Consider the following 25,627-nt stretch of genomic DNA (forward strand, 5'->3'; position numbering starts at 1 on the left):
GCCAATGATGGTGCTGAGAGGTGACCACCACCCCAAAGAGACAAAGGGAATGTCCAGGGAGGGCCAGGACTTGCTCAAATGCTACTTGAGCTGCCTGGGTTTGTGCTGTGAAAGCTCTCAGACAAATCACAGAACTCCTCCGGTGTCAGCAGAGCCATCAGCTGCCTGCAGCTGGAGCCCCTAACGAGCATCTCCATCTCATCCTCACTTACAGCCTCTTCCAGGCTGTCAGCAGAAGCGAAACTAAAGTCAGAGCCATCATTCTTCTAAGGAAGATTCCAGAACTTCAAATACAATTTACAAAATAAAGTGGCGGGCAGCACCTGAAATAAATATAACAAAATGTCTGTGTCAGCATCACTGGGTTACAGCCGTGTGATGCTGTCATGTCCTGTAGCACGGCCACCAGTTGCTCAGCACAGCTGCTCCATGCAGCACCGCGCAGCCCTGCAACACACCAAGGGACCAGCAGAGCTGCCTGCAGCTGGCACTGAGGACACAGCTCCCACCTCCCACTGTGTGCCACAGCACCGAGCAGAGCACTGTGAGCACTGTGAGCACTGAGAGCACTGTGAGCACTGAGAGCACTGTGAGCACTGTGAGCACTGTGAGCAGCCGCCGCGCGCGGCTGTAATTAGCTGTAATGGTCTGGGCTGCAATTCAGGCCCCCGAGCTCAGCAGAAGTCATCTCGAGACAATTACCAGGAGGATGTTTTGTCTGACTGCTGAGACAGATGGGAATCTGAAAAATTCATGGCCAGGGCCTGAAATTGTTGCTGTCCCTGAGTAACGGCGGCTCGAAATACCCTCAGCAGGCAGCCCACCCCATGGAGCACAGGGCTGCAGCACAGCGCGGGCAGAGCCGGCTGCTCCCAGAGTAGAGGAGGAGCTGCATTAGTGCTGCACAACCCCACAGGAGCAGTGACAGCCCCCACCCCCAGCCCAGCAGTGCCCGGAGCATCCTCAGCGCCTGCCAGTCCTGCAGCACTACCCCAACCCCCAGGAAATCACATGAATTAGCAAAGGGAGATTTCTCAGTGATGCGCACATGTAAAAATGAAGAGCTGCAGTTGCTGGGTGTGTTTTTTAGATCAGCGGCTTTGCTCCTTCCCAGAGGCTTTGGCCAGCCTGCCTTTTTCCTTTCTCCTATCTGTTCCCTCACTCTGTTCCACAGCCTCGCACCGTTTAAACCCATCTGGGGCCCAGATGTGCTCACTCCATCCTCGCCCACGCTGGGGGTCTGGGGGGGCATCGCTGTCTCTTGGATGGGCAGGGATGGGGATGGGGAAGGGAGAAGCAGCATCAAGGGGAGCACAGAGCCACTGCCCTCGGGTCTGGCAGGGAGAGCAGCACCAGCACAGCCCTGCAGTGTACTTGGAAAAATGACTGACTTTTCCTCTTCTTTCTTTCTTTCTTTCTTTTTTTTTTTTTTTCTGAAGACAAAAGTCCAGGAAGTTTAATTACTGTGGATGAGCTTTAAAGAGGTCTGAAATTTCAGCTTCCCCTATTTCTAAGTGACACAGGGAAGTGAACGGAGCGGCCGAGGCCCAGGGCTGGCTGTGGATGTCAGGGTGTTTGCAGCGTCTTTTTCCATCGCCGGTTTCAAATGTCCTTCCCTCCTCTCCTTACAGCTCTTCTAAAAATACCAAATAATATAGATCTCTCCCTCATTATATTTTAAGATACTCTATTTATACATTAATTCTTTCAAAAATAAAAAGTGACACATACATACAGCAATCCAGTCACTCAGAGGTTTTAAAATTATTACAAAAGGACAAAAAAGAGCCCATCCCGCCACGCGCACACAGGGCTGGGTTTTCCTTCACCATTTTCTATCACAAAATAGAACCACCCCCAGCTCCCAGCAGGTGCCTGCAGGTCCAGCTCTGCAGGGCCCCCCTCCCACCCTCCTCTTGCAAATGGACCCAAAGGTGAGAGGTGCAACAGGAACACGCGTGTCCTTCCTGATGCAGGCACAGAGCCGCCGTTTGCTGTCCAGAGGCTGCAGGCCCACTCTCCCAGCCAGGAGCATCCCATGGGCACACGTCCTTTACCTCACACAGGTTGGCACAGCAGATGATGGAAGGCAGCGGTGGGAGCAGCACAGGAGCGGGCTGTGCCCTGCAGCGGGGAGCAGAGACACGGAGCAGCCAAAAGGAGCGAGATTTATCAGAGCTGCATCTCGCCCTGCAGGAAGGAAACGCCGGCTGCACACATTGCAGATGTTTACCTTGTGTAAACTTAAACCTAAAAACAAAAGAAAACAGTCAGAGGGGTTGGTCCGGGATGGCCGCCCGCCCTCGTCAGCCAGGCGGGGTGCATGGGGGGCTCAGTGCCGCCGCACTGCTGCAAAGCGGAGGGCTGCAGGATGGCTGCTTCCTGCTGCTGGAGGCTTCTACTGCGCCGGGCAGAGCGTAGGTCAGGCTGATGATGCTCCTTGTAGCTCATGAGCAGTGCAGCAGCGGGGACAGCGGTGCTGTTTGGGCCAGTCTGCAGGCACGTCCCCCTGGAGCTGCAGGCCGCTGCTTTGCTGCTGTCCTCGTGGCGGTGGGGGCTCCAGGCTGGGAATGCAGCACCGCACACAGAGCAGCACCCACACTGTGTCTGTGGCCATGGGGAGCCCTTCACCCCGCACCGCACACGGGGCCAAGTGGTGCCATGGATACCATGTAACGCTCAGCAGTCCTGCTCATGCACAGCTATAGGAACTCCACGTAGTTCTCGGGGATGAGCCCGGTCTTCCCGTTGAGCGTCCCTTCCAGCCAGCCGGGTTCCTGCGATGGGTGCACTTGAGGAGAGAAAGAAGAGAAGCACATCACCACGGGGCTCACCACGTCCTCCAGCCCCGGGCCAAACCCTGCTGAAGCTCAGGTGAGCTGCCTCCCATGGCCCAAGACGCCCCAAAACTGGTGGTGATTCCATGGCAGAGCCCACGTCCTGCTTTCTGCCTGTAGAACTCCCAGGTTCCTCCACACCTCTCCTCTCCCTCTTACAGCCCCACTTGGTGCAGAAGCAATTTTCTATTGACAGATCACAACTGACACAGACCAGCAAGAAATATGGAACTGCTCTAAGTCCAAACATCTCTGTGCTTTGGAAAGGCCCAATCTGCACCAGTATGACACAGCCCATTGCTGCTGGAGATGGTGTTGAGGGTGATTACAAATAAATAAACTCCTCCACCTTACATTTGCTGACGTTGGGTTTACAGAACCCCTTCACCACAAGATACTTCTAGGGAGCTCTTTCCAGCTCACTCCCCCCAGCCAGCCTGCAGCCCGGCTGCTCACTGACTGGGACACACTGTAGACTTTTCTCCTTGAATAATCCATTGATTTTTATCTAGCAAACATCTAATTCCAGCTTGCTCCCCTGATAGCTGCTCTGATTCCCACAGGCTCTCAGAGGGGAGACTGCATTTATTTGTAGGACATCTGTGGAGCTGCTTAGGAAAAGCATTTCTTTAATTCACCTGCATTAATTCTCTTCCCCTGTCTGCTACGTTCTCATACAGCAGGACAGGGCTTCACGCGTGGGAGCAGCTTCTCAAATGACAATGCTTACTTAGCACATAAAAGCCAAAAGCCCCTTGGAAAACAGTAAAAAGTCTTTTCTTTACACCGGGATTATATCTAAAACACAACTGCCTAATTCCATTGGGCACAGCCTCCTTCCCCTCATGCAGGAAAGTCTCTGCTCATTAACACGATCTCTAAAAAAAATGTGACTGATCAGGGGCTGCCTCCTTCAGCTCTCAGTGTGCAAAGGGAGAAGGTCCACATTACTCCTCCATCTACTGCATCAAACAGCATGGCAGCTGCAGGGGGTTTTGCTGTGCTTGGTACTTGGAAGCTCACCTCTCCCATCCCCACAGTAATCAAATAACAGTTCTTTGCTGAATGATGGTGACCACCAACTCCCTTCCAGTTTTTGTCTTGGAGTTAAATGATGGGTCTGTGGGGGGATGCAGTGGGGTCACAAAGCCTGCAGACTGCAGTGACAGCCCCAGCTCTGCCCATGGCCCCTGACCCAATGAGCAGCAGGATCCCTCCCACTTGCCCCCACCTCATGTCTCCTCGAGGGTCAGCTAAGTCATGGCCTTGGAAAAGTCATTGCCATGCCACAGCAGGACTGGATGATGGGCTCTTTTCAGCAGATATAAAACGTAAGGCAAGATACATCTGGGATTAAATGGCAGGTTCAAGCACTGCTGCTCTCTCCTTTCATGGGATTTTTAGTGGTGGAAATGGGATAGTCATTAGGCGTAGGACTGAAAGGAAACCCATGAATTTAGAGTCCAACTCTTCCCCAGGTCACAGGAGGAAAACCAGTAATCTGCAAAACACTGCTAAAACAAACAATGGCCAACTGGCATTCTCTGCAGCCGTGTTCATGTTCCCACCAACACCAGCCCTGCAGTTTCTCCCATGCACATGAAACAAGAGATGCTGTCAGAGAACAGGAGCCCCTGGCTGCCAGGTCAGGCTGTGCCACACTGCCCAGGGAGGGTCACGCTGTGGAATGGGGCAGTGAGCACAGCTCCAGCCCCAGGACTCAGCCCATCCGTGCCAGCATTCACTCACCATTATCAAACACAGTGCCTGCTGTGAAGGAGAGCTCCGAGTCGTGTTCTGCTTTGCAGGCGTACAAAGCCCGGGCTCTCCGCAATGGTGAGCTGCAGAAAGAAAACATTGATCGGCATAAAAATTAGCACCTGGGGAAGGGTGTCTCAAACCCGAAATACAGCTCAGTAAATCCATGAGGGATTTGCTGCACTTCTTTTAAAGAGGCTGTACCTGAGGATGAAAAAGATTTAGCAACCGTTAGGTTTTACTGGGAAGAGTCAATGTGCCCATGCTGTCCCCGGCAGTGAGATGGAGCTGAAAGGGATGGAAACAGAGGTGAATTTCTGGGAGCAGATGGAGGAGCCCAGCAGCACGCTGCAGGACACGGAGCCGCCCAGCCCCATCCCTGTGCCTGCCGAGGTAGCAGACACAGCACAGCACCTCCTGGCCCTGCAGCCATGGCACGGCACTCTGAGTGCCCCAGGACGGCCAGCATCACCCCCAGGGCATCACTGTTCCCTTCGGGGGCTGAGGGGCTTTTCCCAAGGACCTGAAGAGGTTCTGAATACAAGCGCTCACCTCACGGCAAAAGCAGTCACACACTCACAGGGCAACCACAAAGCAGGAAAGCTGTGAATGGTTTTGGTTTTGCTGTCAGCACAGCCATGGGGCTGAGATTTTTCCTATACGAATTCCAACTGTATGACACGAGCAGCAGCAAAATGCTTTACAGCACAGCACAGGCAAAGCCCCCTGCTCTACAGAGGATCCCTGCCCACCTGGAGGCCTCTCATCTCGCAGTCAGGCAGAAGACATTTGCTGTCTTACAACCTTGAGTTATTCACATTAGTGTTTCTCTTCCCAAAACGCCCCTCAGCTCTGCAGCCCCGGTGCTGCCCCCACACAGTGCAGGGACTTGGGGCCCGGTGACAGCCACTGTGTGATTATTGCCTCCAAGCATGGCACAACGCCAGCAAAGCACTCATAGGAGCTTCACCCATGTGCCCCGGTGCAGATTAGGGGATGATGAGCCCCGAGGAGGGCTGCTCGGATAGTATTACCCCGCTGTCAGCCTTTGCAGATGTGTACTGGGACACAAATAACCCTCCCAACAGGCAGCATGCACTGCTGTAGGAGGGGGAATGCTCAGGCTGTGCCTGCAATGAGCAGACAGGTCTGCCATGTCACCAGGGCTGTGCTGGACCAGACCAACTTGCTCCAGTGATGCCCACACACCTGAGGCACGGACATGGCAGGCCAACATCCATGCTGCACCATGACCTTCACCCTCCCCACATTCCAGCTAAGAAAAGGGAAAAAGCCAGAAAAATGCAGTATTACTCCTGGAAGCTGCTGGGACAGCACGACGTTGCTTACCTGTTGTAGGGGTGAGTGCAGCATCCTCCAGGGAGAGGAAAAGGCTGAAAACCCAAAGAACTCAGCACCAGTGGGACCTACAGGTGCTGGATACTCCAGCCTGAGCCCCAGGGCTGCACATGGGGGACCAGAGGTGCCCAGGAGGTGCCCATGGCTCTGCTGAGACAGGACGTCTGAAAGCTCCTCTCTTGCTGAATGCAGATAGCTGCACTGGGGGTACTGAGCAGGATGCAAAGGAGGAGGGGAAGTGAAGTGGGGCAAACCAAGTAAATTAAACAAAAAATAGGAAAAGCAACAGAAAGCCAAGCAAATTGTGCAACAGACCTGATGGGGGATGAGTCGCTGGACGTAGAAGAGGTGGGCATAGGACTTGATGGCGCAGAGAACATGGGCCAGGACGGTGAGAGGGGTGACGTTGGGCTTGGATTCTGAGGGCTGCAAGACATAACCAGATACCTTATCAACGTGCAACCACAGAAACAAACAGCAACCAAGAGACAGGCAGACAACATCCGATGATAGCTGGTGCCTTGGGAATAGTCCGAGCATGAGACACAGCCACGAAATGAAGTGCCAAGGCCTTGGGAAACATTTCAAGGCCAGATCTGCATTCTTCCAGACACCAAGAGCTGGATTTTCCAGTTAACCCCTGCTCCATCACCCCGCTCCCGGCACCACACGGGCAGAGCTGTTGGGATGCACGCTGCTGCTCCAGCACCTTACCTGCCATGCCATGGTTCCCCCAGAGAGCCAACTCCACTGCTGTACAGGGACGGTGCCTACGAGCATCTCCTCCTGCTGCCAGGAGACTGTTCCCCGGGCCATGCTGTGCAGTGCCCAAACACCAATGCCCATCTGCACATCCCAGTGGCTCCTTGCTGCAGAAGCCCAGGGTCTGTGACAGTGCACCAAGGGCTGCACAGCCCCAGCCCACCCCAGGCCATGTGGGTCTCAGCCCCATGGGTGCCCTCACCAGCACCAGAACTGAGACGAGCAATGCTGAGGTGCAGGGAATCTCTTTACTCCCACCATGAACAGGAGCGGAAGCAGCAGCAGGGCTCGAGCCCTGCCCACGCTTCAGCACTCCTGCAGTGCTCATTAAATCACAGTGCTATAAAGGTTTAATTGATTTGTTTCATGTTTTACAGTGAGAAACTCTTCCCCTCACCCACACTGCTCTCGACTATCAGCTTGCTTCCTCACTTCTCCTGTAAGTGACTGCTGTCATCTGAAGTCAAACTGAGTCACTGAACTAGGAAACGCATTCAGAAGTGAGAAGTGTTTCCTGCAAAACTGTTACACCGAGGTCGTTCTGGGGTTCTCTGAAAAGCAATTACTGCATTAAAACACCATTTTGCATATTTTGTCTTCTGCCACCTCTAGGATTATCAACTCATGGGTATTCTCTGTCTAATTCAGCCTGTACGCTCCATCCCTGCTAAAACACCAGAAAACCTTTTCAGCACTGAAAATGCCCCATAAAAAGCCCCCAAGTTCTGTAAAAGCATCATGATTTCTGCTTTCTCTCTGTGAGAAGGCAGCCCTCCTCTTATCACAGTGATTTACCCAAGCAGCCCACAGGCATCATCCAGCCTCTGCCAGCAGGTGAAGACTCAGTAAATGGGTGATGTCTTCACCCATAACTCATCCGTCACTGAGAGATCACAGAATCACAGACCACAACAGCAAAGTCAGTGCTCCAGCTCCCGGCTGCTGTCCCTGGAGTCCAGCACTGCATGTTTCATTACGTTAACACAGAGGAGTGCACAACAAATGCTCTGCGCTGTATCAGCCTCTACCATTTAAGAAAAACAACATATCATCCCCAAAACTCAGGAGGGTATCCGGGAAATATTTATGACTCATGTTGAATCGATGATCCCCGTGGGTCCCCTCCAGCTCCAGATATTCTACAATCCTATGAATTTTGCATGTGATTGCAATTCTCTTCCCTTCAGTTCAGCTCAGGACTGACGCAGCTCACCCCGCATGCTGCAGCCCACACCTTGTGCCACCCCACCAGCACCGCGTGGCTCTGCCCTCTGCACCCCAACCCTGGGTCCCCCTCAAGGTCAGACCCCACCAGGGGCTGCAGCCAGCCCCACCGTGCCCCAGCACTCACAACAGAGAGGATAACACCATGGATTTGGGCCAGTTTCAAGGGAGAAAGTGCCTATGCCATAAATATCCCCACCACAGCTGGCACCCAGAGGACACGAAGGAAGGTTAAATTTTTGGCCTGAACTACCTTGAAGTTCATATCTGCCTAAGGCCGAGCTCCTGGCACCTCTCCTCCCACAGAAGCTGTGCCGCTGAGTCCAACAGACACTCATGACTCCCCCATGTAGTTATGGGCAATATCTTTATTTCTGCAGAGCTTTACACATGTGTAGGGCTGACTTACAGCAGTGCAGTACAACTTTCACCGAGCGCTGTAGAACTGGGGCTCGCTCACAGGCAGACTATAAAGAGAAATCCTCCAAACGTTCACCTCCTCATTACTGATATTCAAAAGCAATCCTACATTTTTCTATTGAAACTGAAACCAGTATTTACCTGCATTAGCTAGCCCTTAATAAACCTGAGAGACATTCGTTACTTACCATAGCGCAAATCTATCCCCAACTTCAAACAGGAGGAGGTGCCACACAGAGCACCCAGCATCCCCAGTTGCAGAGGTTAACCCTTGAAGCACCGCTTCTTCCTGTTGCCTTTTCTTCCCAGCAGGTGCAGTTGGCTGGCAAAGTGTGATGGTGTTCTACCCTTCCTTAACACAAGAAGTTATACAGCACATAGGGCACGTACATTTCTTTTGTTTTATCTGTGCACAAGCATGCTTCTGCCCTCTAATGGAGACAGCATGTTAGATTCATTTGAAGACATGGAGAGTGTGTTCCTGTGGCTGTTGGCACCTAGAACCCATTGTGCATGGATGCCTGGTGCTGCACAAGGAGCTGCAGTTGGAAACCAAAGCCTGCTGGATATGATACCTGCATGTAGTGCTTGCTGGCTGCGCATGGCTGAGCTACAGCACATCTGGAGCACAGCTGGCAGCTGTCAGAGTGGGTTTTGCCTGGGGCTGCAGCTGTGCCTCATCTCCCCACAGCCACTCTCCATTTGTGCAGGCTCCTCCATCCTGGTGATCCCACCGAGCTCTTCTCAGAGGTGCCAGCTATCTGCTCCATACAGGGCTTTCCCTTGGCCTCCAGCCCCTGCTCCAGTGAGGTTTCTCCCCACTGAATGCCTGCAGGTGACCCAGTGGCCAAAACACAGCCAGGCTGCTCCCTGACACCAAGCTCAGGGCGTTGTGCCCACCCCATCGCACAGCCAGCACTGACCCCACCAGGACACCCAGCTGTACGAGGCACTGGGATCAGAAAGTCCCCTTCCTGAGATGGGATCATTGTAAAAGAATGCAGTGCTCGCAGCTTGTAGGTCAGCTTCATCACTGCCATGGCATGGGGCTAAGTCTGGTCTCACCGGAGAAGCGGATCACTCCATTTAGGATCACTCAAGTGATCAGAGCAACGAGGCCTCTGTGTTTTGGAACATGGTTTTTCTTTTGCAGGATCCAGTTTCCTAGCAGAGGTGGTGATGGGCTTTTGGAATTGCTGGCTGCTGCCTGTTGTCTGCAGAAAGCAAATGTCATCCGTTTTTTCCCTTCTTCTTACTCTTGAGGGCTTTGAAAGGGGCTCTTCCTGTGAGGTGCAGAGTGGGAAACAAAACAGAAAAATAAAAGCCTAAGAACCAAAAATAGCAGCAGCAGCAAACAAAGATGGGGTGAAACTCAGCGTCCTCAAAGCAGCTTTTCCCAAAGAGTGGCGGCAGAGGGAACTCCATCAGCCTGCAGCCCAGAACACAGAGGGGCTTCACCTTTCCTCCTGGATCACCCACAGCCCTGGGCAGTGTGGGGCAGAGTAGGGCAGCACGTGGGATGGGATGGGGACATCGTAACCATCCAGCCCTGTATCCTGGGAACTGTGCTCCAAGCAGCCCTGCTGCCATCCCCGTCCTTCCAGGCACTGCTCTACCTTCCTGCTGCTGGATCTAAAAGCTCTCCTCATTCCTCCCCTCTCACAACCCTTTTTCCCTGCTGTGTGCCTGCTCAGGCCGCCTCTGGCATCTCCCTGCACAGCTGAGGCCCTCGCAGTATGTGGGGCTGAGCAGTCCATCACAGCAGGGCTCCCACACAGCTTCTGTCACTTTGTTCTTTTGGCTGAGAGGACACAAGTTCCACTTAAAAATGTTTACAACTTGTTTATTTTTGTGGAACCCGGGGCTATTTCTGGCACAGAACATCCAGCATCTATGAATGGGCACCATCTACTTATGAGCTAAAGCCCTTTGATGAAATCACCTTGATGAAAACACACAGTTTCCATCCCAGCATTACCAATAACTGACTGCACTAAAACAAACCAAGAACCACCCACCCTTTTTCCTTCTCTTCTATTTCTCTAAAACAAAGCTGCTAAACATAAGGCTCTTTACTAAGCTGAACAGAAAGGAATGTATATTATAGCATTGCTCAATACTAGGGCTCTTAAACTTGCTAACAGCAGGCCAGGGTTGCAGCACATTGATGGATATGGCTCTGGGAGTCAGTCTTGGGCAGAGAAGCTGATGAAGTTCATGCAATGCTGCACATCCCAGCAATGCCCAGAGTGCAGGGCTGAATGGGCACGAGCAAGCAGTCCCTGGGCTCCAGCTGCGCTGGTGTTAGCGATGGCACTGAGCATGATCCTATACATTACCCAAATCCCACAGGCTTCCAGCTTGGAAACACTCTTCCTCTGCTTGGTACTTTAAATACAAGAAAAATTATGCAAAATCCCACTCCCATATTATTCTCTCAGGAGTTATCTTGCTGCATAAGTCACTCAAGTGGAAAATAATGACACGTTCAGGGAAATAAGCAGCCAAATACCCGGCAGTCAGCACTGCTTAACCAAGCAGGTCCAAAAGAGTTCAGCTTCTTCACACATCTCCAGCTATTAGCTCCTCTTTCTGGGTTAGCACAGCTGACATGAGCTCCGTGCCACAGGTGACCCTCTTTGCAGCCGTTGAGGTACCCAACTCATGGCTTTGTTCTCTCACTTTGCTGCTGGTTTATTTCCCATACAGTGAACTCTAGGTGTGCTTTAGTCACTTCATAAACTGGTCTGAAGCTTTTCCATTTGAGTAAGAGGAGAGCGTGGGGAGAGTCCTGCCCCAGGGAGGAGAGCTGGTGGTTTCTGCTGTCCCACTTCATGGACGTTGCCATTTCCATCTACACCTGGCTTATGTTGGATGCTTCGAAGCGAGGCAATGATGGTTTGGTGCAGCCTTCTGGCACAAAGCTTAGAAACTGGTGTTAATGATGAAGAAATGCTGAGTGATTAAGCAAAGAGTCAGAGATGGGAGCACTGGCAGTGTGAGAAAAGGAATCCAATGGGAAGGAGCCATCGGCACAGGGGGATGCAGGCAATGGGAGCACAGAGCCCCCTCAGCACAGAACACACCATTAGCACAGCCCCTTCACAACACATCTCAGCACACTGCCAGCAAGTTAATGACCTGCCACAGGGAGCAGGGCCCTGTGGCACCCAGCCCGCCCAGCCCCACTGCTTGCTCCCAGGCTGTACATCTGTATGTGTGTATGTACACATGCACATTCTGCTCCACTAACAGCCACCCCCAGCGCTGAGAGCACACATCCTCCCTGTTCAGATGGCTCTCAGCAGACTGAAAACCAACTCAGCAGGCTCGATGTTGAATCAAGTGCATTCCACCCTTATTCGAGCTCTAAATTATTAATAGAAGAGTTGTAATGTGCCAGTAGGCAGTCGAGCAGCAGTCTGGGAGGGAGTGTTGGTAAATCAGGAGCCAGCATCGCAGTCGCATCTTTTCCACCGCGCCACTGCTTCTAATTCATGAGGCAATTCCGCCAGCCTGGATGCATTAGTCACCAACAAATGGGATTCACAATTAAGGAGAACTTGACAGCCCTCCAGAAATCTCTTCTTTTTCTCTGGCATTCAATCTACCACCATCCTACGTTCCCAAGAAAAGAAAACTGTCTGCCCCCCAGCAACCATAAGGGGCTCTTGCAGAATGGACATCAGAGCCACAGGATGCAGTTCTGTGCCCAGGAGCCCTCATCTCCCCTCTGTGCTGAGCAATGGAGGTGCTGGGCAGGAACTGCAGCTCCCTCAGGGTCGAGGAGGAGCCCCAAGGAAGCAGTGCCATCCCACAGGCAGTGCAGCACAGAGGAGGCAGAAGAGCCCCTTCCACCTTTTCAGTAATTTCTGGAAACATTCAGAAAAGCAATATTCCACATTAAAAAAATCACCGCTTGCTAAGTAATCGGCCTTGCACAATCTGACAGAAGGCCTCTCACAGATTCAAACCCTACCACAAAACAAACCACATTTGTTTCAGCGTTCAGCAGCACCAGCTGAAACACTGGGTTTTATTGCCATGCAAACTCTGCTCTGCAGTGCAGAGCACCAACACCTGCCCACTGCAGCAGGCAGGCTGGGAAAAGCAGCGGGGATTATTTTGGCCTATGGAAATGATGGAGAGCAGTGGATGAGCACAACAGTATTCCTCATTTTCTTGATGTGCCTGACTCCTGTTCCTCAGTGCCTCGTGTTTTGCAAGCACTATGCAAACATCTGCCATATAGGACGGCTTAGAATACTTCACCCCAAAACTACAATACTGTAATGACCCAACGTGATCATTTCTATCAAAAGAGTTTTATCTGTTCTTCCCTTTTTTGCTCAAAAAACTCAAACTTTGCATTAACTCTTTTGCCTCCACAGCTCTACCCAGTCAGCACTGCTCTCCAGCTGCAGCACAGCTGGGTGCCATACCCATTAACCAAGCACAGGCAATGTTAACGTGCACAATGTTAATGTGCACAATTCACAGAAGGGCTTAGGCTGCAAGGCCCCTAACTTGCACACCCCTCTGCAGGCAGGGTGTCCCACACCTCAGGCTGTCCCAGGACCCCTCCAGCCTGGCCCAGGGATGAGGAATGCACCCATGCCCAGGGTTGGGGCAGTCACTTCTCAGCTGGCTATTTCTGCACTTCCACCTGTAATGCTCCCTGTGCTCTCCCAGCTTTCACTGTGGGTTGTGCCCAGAAGGACGGAGTCCCTCAAGGATGCAGAGGTTCCTGAGTGACCCACGGTGGAACCACAACGGGCTGAGCCCCCAGGATACTTTCCTCTCCACTGCCACCTTCTTTTGTGTTTTTCCAAGTGCAGCACAGACAGCAGCAAAGCTGAAGCGGTGCTGCTCCCTCCCGGAGGTTCCCTTCCTGTGTCCCCCAGCCTTGGGACACTGAGGGCAGCACCCACAGCTCTGTGACCCAGGGCAGGCGAGGCGGGCAGCGATGCAGTGCACAACTCAGTAATTGGCCACGGTTCTTATGCTGCTGATAATTTCCCAGCTTAGCACAGCCCTGTCAACAGTGTCTGCACACCGGCTTTGTGCGCGGTCAGAATGCAGCTGGACGGAAAGCAGGTGAGAGTGAATTAATCGTGGGCAGGATCCCTTTCCCAGGCAGAAAGGGCTGCAGAGATTAGGTTACCTCCATTTCATGGCAAAGTGGTGGCCTCGCAGCTCCAGCTCATTTATGAAGTTAATTAGGCACCCAGATCTTCTTTCAGAGGAGAAAGGAGGTCTTTATGAGCGGTGGCCCCGCGCTCCCCCAGCCCCTCTGAGGAAATCACTGCTTTCTGCAGGGAAACCAGAGCCTGGCAGCACTGCTGGACGCAACACCCAGCACCCACAGCAGTCAGTGCCCTGCAGGAGCACCCCGAACTCACAAAAGGCTCTGCCAAGCAGAGTCTGGGCTGCATCCTTGGCTCTGAATTAAATCTGCCCGCAGGAAGAGGAACCCAAGAACGCATTCAGCTGGGTTTGTAAAATATTTTGTTTCTAGTGACATTTATAGGTGGCAGTGAGCTAATTTACTATGGGTTTGCTTTCAGCAGTCTCAATAAAAGAGTTGGCTGGGAGCAATTTTGGGAGACTCAGCCCAGAGCTCGCGGGCAGCAGAGCGGGGCAGGGGAGGAGGGTAGTGCTGCAGGAGATGCTCAGTGCTGCCCCGTCCCTGCATTGCTCCTCCAGCCATCCCAGGGAACGCTTTGTTGTAGCATCTTTGATTCCTGCATCCATTTCCCCACAATGGCCTTGACGTGTTTTCAAATGCCGCTTAATTTGAAAGTGAAATTTCCATTAGCCAATATTTGTCTGAGGCAGTTTCTTTAAAGAAAATACAGCCACACAGCCATCTCCACACTAATTATATGAATTAAGAAAGCCATGAAAGTGCAGTGGATGTATTTTCCTCCCCGGGCTTTCAGGAAAGCTGTCTTGTAAGCGTATGTGACACTGAAGTCTGAAATGCTTTTTTAGTCCTCTTGGAGGGAGCCGTACCATTCTAATCTAATTCAGTTTGGGAGAAGCACCCTCAGATGTTCCCAGAGCAAATCACATAAACAGAGCCGTGCAGTTCAAAAGCAGAAACTTCTGAGAAGTCTCCTGGGAGGCAGCGCTGCAGGGAGCTGCAGGGAGCAGGAGCCTGCACGGACTGTCCCACTGTCCCCCTGTCCTGCTGTTCCACTGTTCTGCTGTGACTGCCTGCCAGGGCACTAACATCCCGGGAGGTTGCTGAGGTTAATGGCTGAGCTGCAGGCTGAAAGCATCCACACTCTCTATTCCTGCTGAGGAAAGGAGGGTAGGTTTCTGCACGCATTAGTAAAAAGGACACTGCTGAATTGTCTCTCTTTTAATGGATGAGCACATAGAAAATACGTTGATGAATGGCTGCTAGTTCACGTGGGGCTAGCTACAAAACTGGAGACTTTATGAGAACATTTGGCCTAATTTTCAAGTTGGACTTGTGGAAAATTTCTAGACCAGGAGCCAACTGAGAAGTCAAAGAGATGAAGGTCTGAGAAGCGGTGATGCCAAACTCCTGGGCAAATGGAAAATGCATGGGGCAGAAAAGCAGACCACACCCCCACCCTGCACTGCCCTTCCCCAGAGCACAGAGCCAGCATCCCAAATATTGCAAGGAAAGTTTGTCACTTCCCTCTGCTCTTCCCAAACAAGATTGCTGCTCTTGTGGCCTACAAGCATCTTTTTTTTTGTCCTGACATACTTACCAAAAGCACATAAATGCTTCGAGAATAAATTCAGGATTATGTGAGCACAACACACAAAAGAACTACGGAATTTATACATACCAATAAATACAAATGGTTGTCTGTATGCCTGTGAGTGTGTATGGAGTCTCAAAATGCACCACCTTCAGCAGCTATGCCTGCAGCACATCTATCTGCAGTCTCCTGAGCGTGCTGCTCCTGCCTTCGAAGAAGCAGCTGTAAGGATGCCTGCCAGATCCCTGAGTCCCCAAAGCCCATGGAGCTGTCTGACTGCAGGCAGAACATGGGACTCCCAAGTTAAAGCTGCTTCACTAAAACAAACACAGACACCCAAAAAAGTAAATAAGTCATAAGATACTTGGAATATGATGTCATCTGGAATAAGCCAAGCAACAGACTGGGAATTTCAGGATATGTTCTCAAGTGTGAAATCCAGGAGAAGACGTGTGGTTTCTGCTTTGAGCAGTAAACGATCCCCCTCCTCCTGAGCACAGACCCATAGCTGTGCTGCGCCTCACCTGCACTGGGGTCTGCAGAGCAGGGGGTCCCTGCTCAGGTGAGCTCACAGCTCCAGCAGAAGGCTGCAAGAAGTACTGCCAGGAGTGGGCAAGGGCAGCAGGGGCTCCCGATGCCTGCGCCCACCCTGCTGGGCATGGCCCTCAGCACCATCCTGCTCCTCAATGCCCCGAGCAGAAGTACCAGCTGACACAGATGGCATGTCCCCCTGCCAAATCAGCCAGATACTGCCTGCTGAGAGCACCACTTGCTTATCAACCATCATCACTCACTTTTTGAAGGCATGAAAAATGCGGCGGTGACAAACAAGCATCTCACAGACACTGCGCCCCAATGACCCCTGTGACACCCCCTCAGGAGCTGCATGGACATTTTCCTAGCTGGAAACCCAACACGTGGGACCAGCTGCCATTCCAGCCTTTGCAGCCAGATCCAGGGTGTAAGCACAAGATTTACTACAGGGATGGAGACCCCAGCCCCACGCTGAGGGCTGTACTGCTGGCTGCTGCACCTCGGGTCCCTTTACACCCATCTAGGGCATTATGTTGCCCTACAGGGCACTGCCCTACAGAGGGCTTCTGCAGCAGCGCTGGGCACCACTGGCAGCCACATTCCAGCGGCTCCTATGCTCACAACTTCTCCACTGTGGCTTCGCCAAGCACAGCTTAGAAAACAACAGGGTCCTGGCTCAGAGCTTTCTGCAGTGAATGAAATTAAAGCTGCAAAGAGTTCCCAGGCATTCACAGCCTGCAAGTGACCCCCTTCCCCCCCCCCCGCCCTGCTCTCAGTGTGCCTTCTGGGGGGTCCTTTCACAAATAAGTTTCTTCTCACAGCACCCAGAAACTCAGCTTCTCTCCTTCAGAACTGCCGACCTTCACACCTGGCTGATATCACCACCAGCCACACAGTGGTACCACTCCTGAAACCAGGGTTTGCCCCCGCGCTGCTTTGACTAACGAAGCCAGGCACAGGAAAAATTCACTTCTCTCCTACTGCTGACAACTCCGCAGCAGTTAAAACAGAGCCAACAAAACACCAAACCAGTTCATTTCTGCTGCAGAAATCTGCCTTCTGAGCAGGAACGGGCACCAGAGCTGCTGAATAAGGCTGTGTCATGTTCACAGGGTTATTTTTCAGAGTGGAAAAAGTGACATCAATTCTGCAAGGAACCAGCGGCATTTAAAGGTCTACTCACTGCTCATGTGTTTCTGCTTATGTGTCTTACAACTGGTAATTGCTGAAGCTATTTGCGTTTTTAAGAGACTATTTATTCCAACAAACATCACCATTTGCCATTCAGTGACGCTACCCTCATTATTTGCTGCTGGACATGGATTTGGGATCCCCAAGGACCCCAGAGCAGAGCATGGCAACGCAGCAGTGCCAGCTTGGGATGGAGAACATGCACTGGGATGTCCAGTGAAAATTTGTTCTGGTCCTGTAAATCAAAAGCACATGGGAATAACTTCTCTTCCTCACACTAATTGGGCTATTTTTTTCATGACCACTAGACCTTAGGTCTGCTCCTCATTTCTTTCCATACCCATGGAGGGAAAGAAATAGCCATACTTGGTCAATAAGTAAATAAAATAAAATGCAAACAGACACATGACGACTAAACCCAAGTTTCCCAAAGCTATGATTCCCTAAAGCTGGAGTCCCCAGGGCAAAGAAGGCACTGGATCACTCAGCCACCCCAATGGGACAGCTATCTCAGGGGCTAGCCACCCCGGGGGGGACAGGCAGCATTTCATGCCCAGCCCAGTACCCATCCCATGCACTAGATGGTCTGACAGAAGCCACAAAGCCCTAAAGGCACCAGGGCTGTAACACAGCTTTAACCCAGTCTGCACATGGCTGAGCTCCCAGCCTGGGGATGCCTTCCCATGTCCTGCTGGGGTACCTCCTTGGGATTTTAGTAAAACAAAGCCAACCCAGAGCTGGTATTTTCAGAGACAGCCACCCACACAACCGACGCTCTGGTCCCACCTCAAAGAAAAATGTGCATTTTTGTGCCTGCTTTGCACAGGTAAATCCTCCTGCCCCACCTCCATGCTTCACCCTGCTCCAACCGTGGAGGTTCCTGCTCGTCAGGCTCTGTGGCTTTCCCTGGGCCCCTGCAGGGCCCCCCTGGCTCTGCCCCCACCCTCACCCCCGGCGGCCGCAGCCGCCACTTCCCACCCCCCCCAGCTCCCAGAGTTTGGGGTGAGCTCGGCAACTCCTGGCCTCCATCCCAACCAAGGGGCTCCTGTGGGGCTCTCACAATTCCCATCACGCAGCATTTATTTCCAAGTGCCCGGCTGTGCCTTGGAGGCCTTGTGCTTGGCTCTGCAGCCAGGCTCACCCCAGCACTGTGCCAGGAGGGATGCCCAGTGTGGAGGAGGCATGTGAGGACAGCCTGCCCCTACTCGCTGCCCAGCGCCCGCCTGGGATGGCCAGAGCTGTGGTGTCCCTGTGAAAGGACAGCCTCACAACCTGCTCTAAAATTAGCCCTGGGATTGAATTGCCCTGTCACCACTCAGAGCTGCAGAGCCATGTGCTGCCTGCAGTGCTCCAGCCAGGGCACCCAGCACAGCATGGCACAGCACAGCACAACAGGCATGGCATGGCCTGACATGGAACAGCACAACAAGCACAGCATGGCATGGCACAACATGGCCCAACAAAGCAAGGCACAGCTCACTGCTGCCTTCAACCCACACTCTCCAGCTGTCCCCACAGCCCCTCTCTGAGGCTCAGGGCTGAGGGCAGAGCAGCTCTGCACGACCCTCCCATTGCTGCCAGGCCCCATGAGTGCTGGCCGGGTCCCCAGGCATGCTGCCATGCAGGCGGCCCAGAAATGGGAGCTTTTGTCTCTGAGAACACTGCTAAATAATACACGGAGGGTTTTGTAACTTCCGAAACCCACTATCCCTCGGAGTGCATTAGAAAACTCTAAGAAGTAACTGTTTGGAAATTTCCATGTGACTTAGAACCATCCCAGAAATACTATTGGGCTGCGCTTTATTGTATCAGAAGCAGTGGAACATTCTTCACTGGCAGCAAAACATTAAAAAGGGTGGGAGGTGATAAAATGAATGCTCAGAGCTACCATTGGGAAACAGCGCTGCAAAGACACGGCCAAGGACTTCAGGAAGGGAGAAGAGTTCCCCTCCCATAGCACAGGGATGTTTGCTGGTCACACAGAGCCCAGATTGCAGCAGGCAGTGAATTCTGGGTGCTCCTCTCCCTCCCCACAGCCTCCCTGTGCTTGCGATGCAAAGCTCTCCTTCTGAAAGGGGAGGCAGAAGCCCCCTGGGCACTGTTGCACGCTGACAGTCATAAGAGCTCGCGCTGATGACTTTGTGAAGTAGCAGTGCAAAAATCCCGCCTGTCTGGTTACATGGAGAAAATCAGCGGCCCCACCTCACCTTCAGAACAGTCACGCACAGAATGAAACTGCCAGGAGAGGAGAAACTGAAACCCTTGCTGCTCCATCCACAGTATCCAGTGAGCCTCGGCTGCTCCTGATTTTACAGACTCCAGTACCCAGCAGCAGGAGCAGCATCACCCAGCAGCAGTGCCACACAGCAGCAGCTGCAGACCCAGTTGCTGAACTCACTACACATGAAAGCAGAAGCCATCAACCCAGCCTGCAGCACCCAGCCCTGCTCAGCTGCACACACCCTGAGCATGGCAAGGATCCTGAAGGCAGCTGGATTCTGTGGGCAGCACGGGGTACAGACAAGGCTGGGAAATAAAGAGAGAAGAAACAGAAGGCAGGCACCAAGCATGGTGCAGGCTGTCAGCGCAGCACACCCAGCTGAAAAGCAGCTCCTGTGGTCATCTGCAGTGACCTACAGCTCCACACCACCAGAGCGAAGTGTTCGTTTGGAGGACTTTAATAACCACGCTCACAATTCACCTTCATCACACAACTGACTTTGAAAACTTCCCCCATGGCAGCTGAAGGATCTCCCTGTGGTAGAAGCACAGGCTTCCCTGGCTTTTGTCTGGCCATGTTTTCTAGGACAGCTTTCTGCAACGTCAAAGGTAAAGAAAACCAGAGATCATTTCGAAAGAGAGTGCCCATGCAGGGGGTGGCAGCAGGCAGCAGCTCCACTCCCTCGTGCCCACAGCTGCAGCGACAGCCCCTGGTGGGGAGCAGCCCTGCTGACTCACAGCACAGCTCCCGCCCCGAGCGCTTCTTCCATAAAAATAAACCCAGCCCTAATAAATCAGCGCATTCCCATAGTAAAACCCTGATTGGTGGCTGGGAAGGAACAGCCTTCATCCCACAGCTGAACTATTTCCCTCTCGGCTGGTGATGGAGGAACAGGACTGAGGAAGGCAAAGCCTCGGCTGCTGTGGCACCATGGCACAGAGAGTGTGGCTGCTCTGCATGAGATGTGAGGAGCAGGAGCATAGAGCGGCCTGAGGGCACGGCACTGCTCACCATTGGGATGCACTCGTGCATCTCCACCACTACAGACAGCGCTCACAGTTATTAAACACCACGTTTTAAGGCCAGCTCAGAATGTATCAGGGCTCGCTGCAGCAAAACCAAACCAAGAAATCCCTCATATGTGTAATTCTTCACCACTAAACCACAGAATCATTCAGGTTAGAAAATACTTCCATTCCCTCAGCTGCTCCCCATAGGATGTGTGCTCCAGGCCCCTCACAGCTCCACTGCACTCCTTGGGACACAACCAACTTTACTCCAACAAGTCTACTGAGATCAGCTGTTACCAGTTGTAACTCGTGTGAGCAAAAACGTACCAGAAGTGGATAAACCAGGGTCACCATGTGTCACACTGCCCACATGATCCAGGGGCCTGAGACCAGGCAATCAATGGCACCAAACCCACCAATCCCAAAAGAAGACGAGCTCCACAATGGGTCTCACAGGACCGGCAGAGGGTTTGGCATGGAGCTGAAGGAGCACCAAGAGCAAGGCACCAACACACCCTGCCTGCTGCCACGACACCCGCACCGCTGCTCCGGTAACTACAGCAGAGCAATGGAAACTCTCACAGCTCTAACAGATAACAGCAACCAACCTCATTGCCCATGGGCATACGGGAATTACTGCACAGCCCCAGCCACTGCGCTGCTTAAAGGAACAGGGCCGGCTTTGTACAGGTGTTATTTGCACAGCAGGGCAGAAAGGACAGCACTGCAGGACACTGGCACCATTCAGGCTGCTCTGACCCCAAGCATCCCACCCACACCTCCTGCTGCTGCCCCCAGTGCAGAGTCGGGCTGAGCACCGTGGGCTGGATGGAGCCAGCTGCAGAGGCAGCAAAACAATCTGAATTCATACAGCTACCACAGCACAGCGGAAGAAATCTGGCAATGACATTTTTATGGGACAAATGAGGTTAAAAGCAGACATTTAAGGACGAACGAATGCATCTCAGCAAACTTTAAAACCCAGCAGTGCTGATGAGCACTGTGCTGTCCTACCTGTGGCTGCAACTCTGCAGCGCAGCATCCCACGGCGGACACCTGCAGCACCAAGACCGGGGAATGCACAGCCTTGGTACGAGGCCTGGCTGCTTGGGGCAGCAGAGGTGGTGGGAAGGAAGTGACACCAATGGGTGATGGCCAGAGCCCTGCTCTGCACACATGCACTTACCTTCACCACACGCTGCTGCTGCCCAAGTGCTGCATCCTACATCAGCAGGACAGCCACAACCATGGGCACCAGCAGCGGCACCAAGCCATTTCTGTGGGGACCCAGGAGAAACCAGCTGAATCCAAGTGTTGACCACGGGCTCCTAAGGGCCTGGTTGCAGGACTGGGTGAGAAAGAGCCGCACTGCAGGCCGCATGGGGACACAGGGCAGGAAGGCTGCCCCACACTGACCTACACGGACACAGGGAATCAGCCTGGGCTCGAGGGACCACGGCTGCAGGGCTCAGAGCACATCATCATGTGTGCAGGAGAGGAGGTTCTGTGGGAAAATGCGCCGGCCCAGCAGGGCCACGGCAGGAAGGAAATTCCCCGTGGCAGCGCCGTCCGTGGTGCAAGGCTGTGTCAAGTCCAGGGGACTACACAAATAACTTGGCCGTCCCCTGGGAGTCATTGCTGAGGTCGCTATTTTTTCCCTTGAACTTTCCAGATGAAGGAAGCAATAGCAGAAGCAATGGCACAGATTTGGCCAGAGATCAACAGTACTGACAACAGTCATAGGATTTAAGTCAGAAGAATAGTCCTTTGTGTTTGCTGCAGTTATCTCCAGATGGGTCAAGCAGTTCAAGCAGCAATGCAGGGCTCAGCCTGGAGCACAGCCCGCAGGCTCAGAGCAGACCCACACTGCTGATCCCACAGCTCAGACCAAGACGTGCAGGACGCACCCTAGGCACCCATTAAAAATTAAAGCATTAAATTGCATTCTCCAACAAACTACTGGGATTCAGAGCGAGAAACAGCCCTGATTAAAGATTAAGGACGGTGAGCCTACAAAACACTAATTACCACCATACTTACAGCGAATTTGGCCTGTTGGGTTTAATTACTTCTAGTTCGAGATCACTTGTGTTCAGGTTGGACTGGGGTGCGCTGTTGGAGTTGAGGAAGCTGTTCACATTGGACGAGATGACGGATTCCAGGCTGGAGTTGATGATGCTGTTTCTGTTTTCCTCTGGAAAGCACCAAAAAACCAAGAGTTGTCAGACAGAGGCAGCCAGGCTGCTGCCCATCACCCCTTCCCTAACGTAAATTCAGCAGCATCTCACCAGACCTCCACACACAGGCACTGAGTTCCCAGCCATTATGCATTAAAGTATGAGAAGGAACAGCTATTCTTTTATCTTTTCAAAGCTGCAACTATATTTTAAACAAATAGCATTTTTAGCATGAAAATGTTAATTTTACTCAATATATTAATATTTTATATTCCCAAAGACTTTCAAAGGGCCACATAACCCGAGAAAGAAAGGGACGAAACTATGTGCAGGAATGAGTTTGTCTGTGGCTGAAATCTGGTACCACAGGACCTCAGAGAGGATGACAGTTTTGGAAGGAGAAAAGGACAGATCACCCAATTAAAGTTTATCCCAGACAAAGAATGTTTCAGTCTAAACGTGACATCAGCCACAATCTACCTTTCCTGCCCAGGTCTACAACCACAATGCAGCACTGCTGATAACACCAGTGAGGAGAAAAGCCTGCTCTCCCGCCCAGCTCACTGCCCCGGCCTGGACACAGATCTCCTTGTTTCCCTTCATCCTTCCGTGCTAAGAGGCATCCCCCTTATTTGTGTAACTTCAGCACTGAGGTGTGAAAATATTATGCATCACAAAGCAACCTCCCCAGCATGGGTTTCCTCCTCATCTCCATGCTGAATTACCTAAAATCACATTAATTCATTTTCATAAGATGCTTTTCCCGTATAAGCAGCAATTGTAATTGTAATTGGGAGAGGCAATTATCATCACTGATGGCACGGAAAGCAGCTCTACTGCAGAGAACTGCTACTTCTGTGATGATGTTTCCTGAAAGAGACAACTGCTGGAAAACACAAGGAGTGGTACTTTAATGACAAATCTTTCAAAGAAATTGTATCCCCTGTGCACACTGACATGATGAAATCGCTACTGAAAAGCACACAGTTACAGAGAACCCCCTATTCTTGACCCCATCCCAACTATATATTTACATTAAGTCAACAATGAATACTCACAGAAGGAGAAAGCTGTGTAAGAGAAACTCCTGAGCTACACGGAGAGCTAATCCTGAGCACACAGCAGAGAGGACCCCCTGCATGCCTAGAAAACAGCTTGGGAGCAGCACTGCCTCAGGGACAGGGCGGTGTGATGTTGGGTGAGCCCTCTGCCACTGTTTCTAAGGAAAACCAAAAGGCCATGGATGCAAAGAGAGGGAGAGCGAACCAACACTCCTCCTCACATCACTCACTGTGCTCCAGATTCTCATGGTGCCTGGACAAAGTCAGAGAGCTTACAAGGCGGGTGAAAGGCTCAAACCCCATTTAGCTCAGGCTATCATCCTGAGATCAGCCAATGCCAAGGATGAGATAATTACATTGACACACGTTACTGGGTTCCTGAAACTACACCATGAATCTTGGCCTCCAACAGGCTATCAAGGGAACTCTCCAAACACTGACTGGAAGACACAGCAGCCAGCAGATGAAATAAGGGAGAAATAAACCTGCCAAAGGGCCTAAAGCCCCAAAGAGGTCGATCCAAAGCACTCCTTGGTCTTGGAATCCAACAGCACAGTTTTCAGAACCGTTCTGTGTGCTGCACAGCCCCGGCAGTGCCCTGCAGCCTATTCAGATGCCACATCCAGTTGTTTCCAAACACTTTCTGCCTGAGGCTAAAGTTCGAAAATAAGCTCTGTAAGCCTCACAAATCAGTGTCAATTGTCTGTGTAATCTCAGACACAGCTACCAGCCAACATTGAATTAAAGTCCCTATCAGCCAAGAAACTGGAAGTGTTTCATCTACAGAGGATGGGAGATGAACGGCAGAATTGGAAACCGTCCCTTTATTCTATTTCCTCCTTTTTAAAGGGCTGATACCATGTACAGATTAAGCAAAGGATTCTTTGCTGTGGCATTTTGCTCAGTCACAGCTCCGGGAGCAGAACAGCAAACTGCTGCTGTGTATTTCTGCTCTGTAGCATGTGAGACAGCCGTGTGCAGAGTGAGATGGGAGGGGATGCTGACTCCTTCACCAACATATCTGGAGCACCAAATAGAGACCAAAATGGAGAGATGATCTTCAACATTTTTAAATGACCACATCACCTACTCCACAGAAAAATACAGAACCTCCTGGCCAGGCTCATTGTGTCTGTAAAAGGAAAAGTGCCTGCGGGCATCCAGCAAGAAATGAGGATCAACTCCAGACACCCCATGTGTCCCTCAGCAGATAGGGATGTGGGAAGGGGCAGCAACTCTATTCCTAACTATTGCAGCCTGCACCAAGCCCTGCTGCAGCCTGGGATGCCAGGCAGGCTTTGCACTCTCCATCAGCACAGCAGTGCAGGGAGCAGAGGCCCTATCCCCTTACAGGATGCATCTTTCATCAGCACCAGCACAGCTGTGCTCCATGGCAGGGGAATGGTGGTGTGCAGTGACACGGGATGGGGGTGGGTGATGAGGACACTTACGCTTCTCATTGGGCTGCGCAGTGTGGAATAGGGTGAGCGGCCGCTCACTGCACGACGGAGGCTTCGAGTCCGTGCTCTTCTTACGGGACAGCAGCAGCTGTGAGTTTGATGGCAGTGTCTCCGGCACAGTGTTAAATATCTGTTAAAGCCAACAAAGAGATCTCCTCAGCATCACCTGCTCGAGCAGAGCAGCTCTCTGCCCGCAGCATCCTGCCATCACACCAAGGAACAGCACCAACCGAGGTAACGCATTCAATGAAGTAACATTTGGGGCATGACTTCCTAAACTCCACATTCCCATTCTGTTTGCACTCCTTTTCTCCACTCTTCACCAAATGTGTACAGTGCAAAATGTGACAAACCACAACAACCTGGCAGGCTGCTCCTTGTGAAGGGCCTGCAGTGCCCTCGCAGGTATTGGTATTGGTGGGAGAAGGCCCAGGGCAAGAACCCCAGCAGACACTCAGGTATGCACACATGGCAGTGCACAGCTGGACAGGGTAGGGCACAGCTGGACCACCAGGACACAGAGGCAGGTTGACACTGAGCCACCTCCCAAACCCCTCAGGGTGGCACACAGCACCCAGGCTAAATAACACCACTCTCAACAAAGGGAAGACAAGAGCTAGCTGCCTTTCCAAAAGCACCAGTTTATTTTGAAGCTCCAAACAGGGAGGACTCAGAGGACCCAGAGCCAATATAAGAAACAGTTCCTGCTAGGGGTGGTCTTGCAGCATCACACCCCTAGAAGCCCTGCCAGCCTCCGCAGCAGCACAGGGAGCTCTGTTCTCCTTCATTTCAATGCTTCTCCAGTTTGTTTCACTTTTCAGTTTAAGAAAAATAACTGAGACACGTTCCTCACCGTGCAGACCTGCGTTATAA

General features: G+C 52.1%; 1 protein-coding gene across 12 annotated transcripts in view; it reads right to left on the reverse strand.

Annotated features, from left to right (window-relative positions):
* Positions 1-1,670: 1,670 nt before the first annotated feature.
* Positions 1,671-25,627, reverse strand: part of ARHGAP26 (Rho GTPase activating protein 26) — a 97,883-nt gene continuing 73,926 nt past the window's right edge. For 3 of the 12 annotated variants that reach the window (XR_014935584.1, XM_015875476.3, XM_085519090.1), the window contains 5 exons: positions 24,746-24,884; positions 22,097-22,250; positions 6,270-6,380; positions 4,587-4,678; positions 1,671-2,791 (listed from right to left, as the gene is read on the reverse strand). Coding sequence is in view for 5 of the 12 variants with exons in the window: in XM_015875476.3 (XP_015730962.2) it covers positions 2,703-2,791; positions 4,587-4,678; positions 6,270-6,380; positions 22,097-22,250; positions 24,746-24,884 (585 nt within the window). In the remaining 7 variants the exon portion in view is untranslated. Of the gene's footprint in view, positions 2,792-4,586; positions 4,679-4,799; positions 4,884-5,897; positions 6,165-6,269; positions 6,381-8,288; positions 9,644-22,096; positions 22,251-24,745; positions 24,885-25,627 lie in introns of those variants that run through there. The other 9 variants (XR_014935585.1, XM_015875478.3, XR_014935586.1 and 6 more) reach the window with 7 other exon arrangements.

Source organism: Coturnix japonica, chromosome 18, assembly GCF_054131305.1.
Source record: "Coturnix japonica strain WE chromosome 18, WE-NBRP24, whole genome shotgun sequence".
Taxonomy (NCBI): domain Eukaryota; kingdom Metazoa; phylum Chordata; class Aves; order Galliformes; family Phasianidae; genus Coturnix; species Coturnix japonica.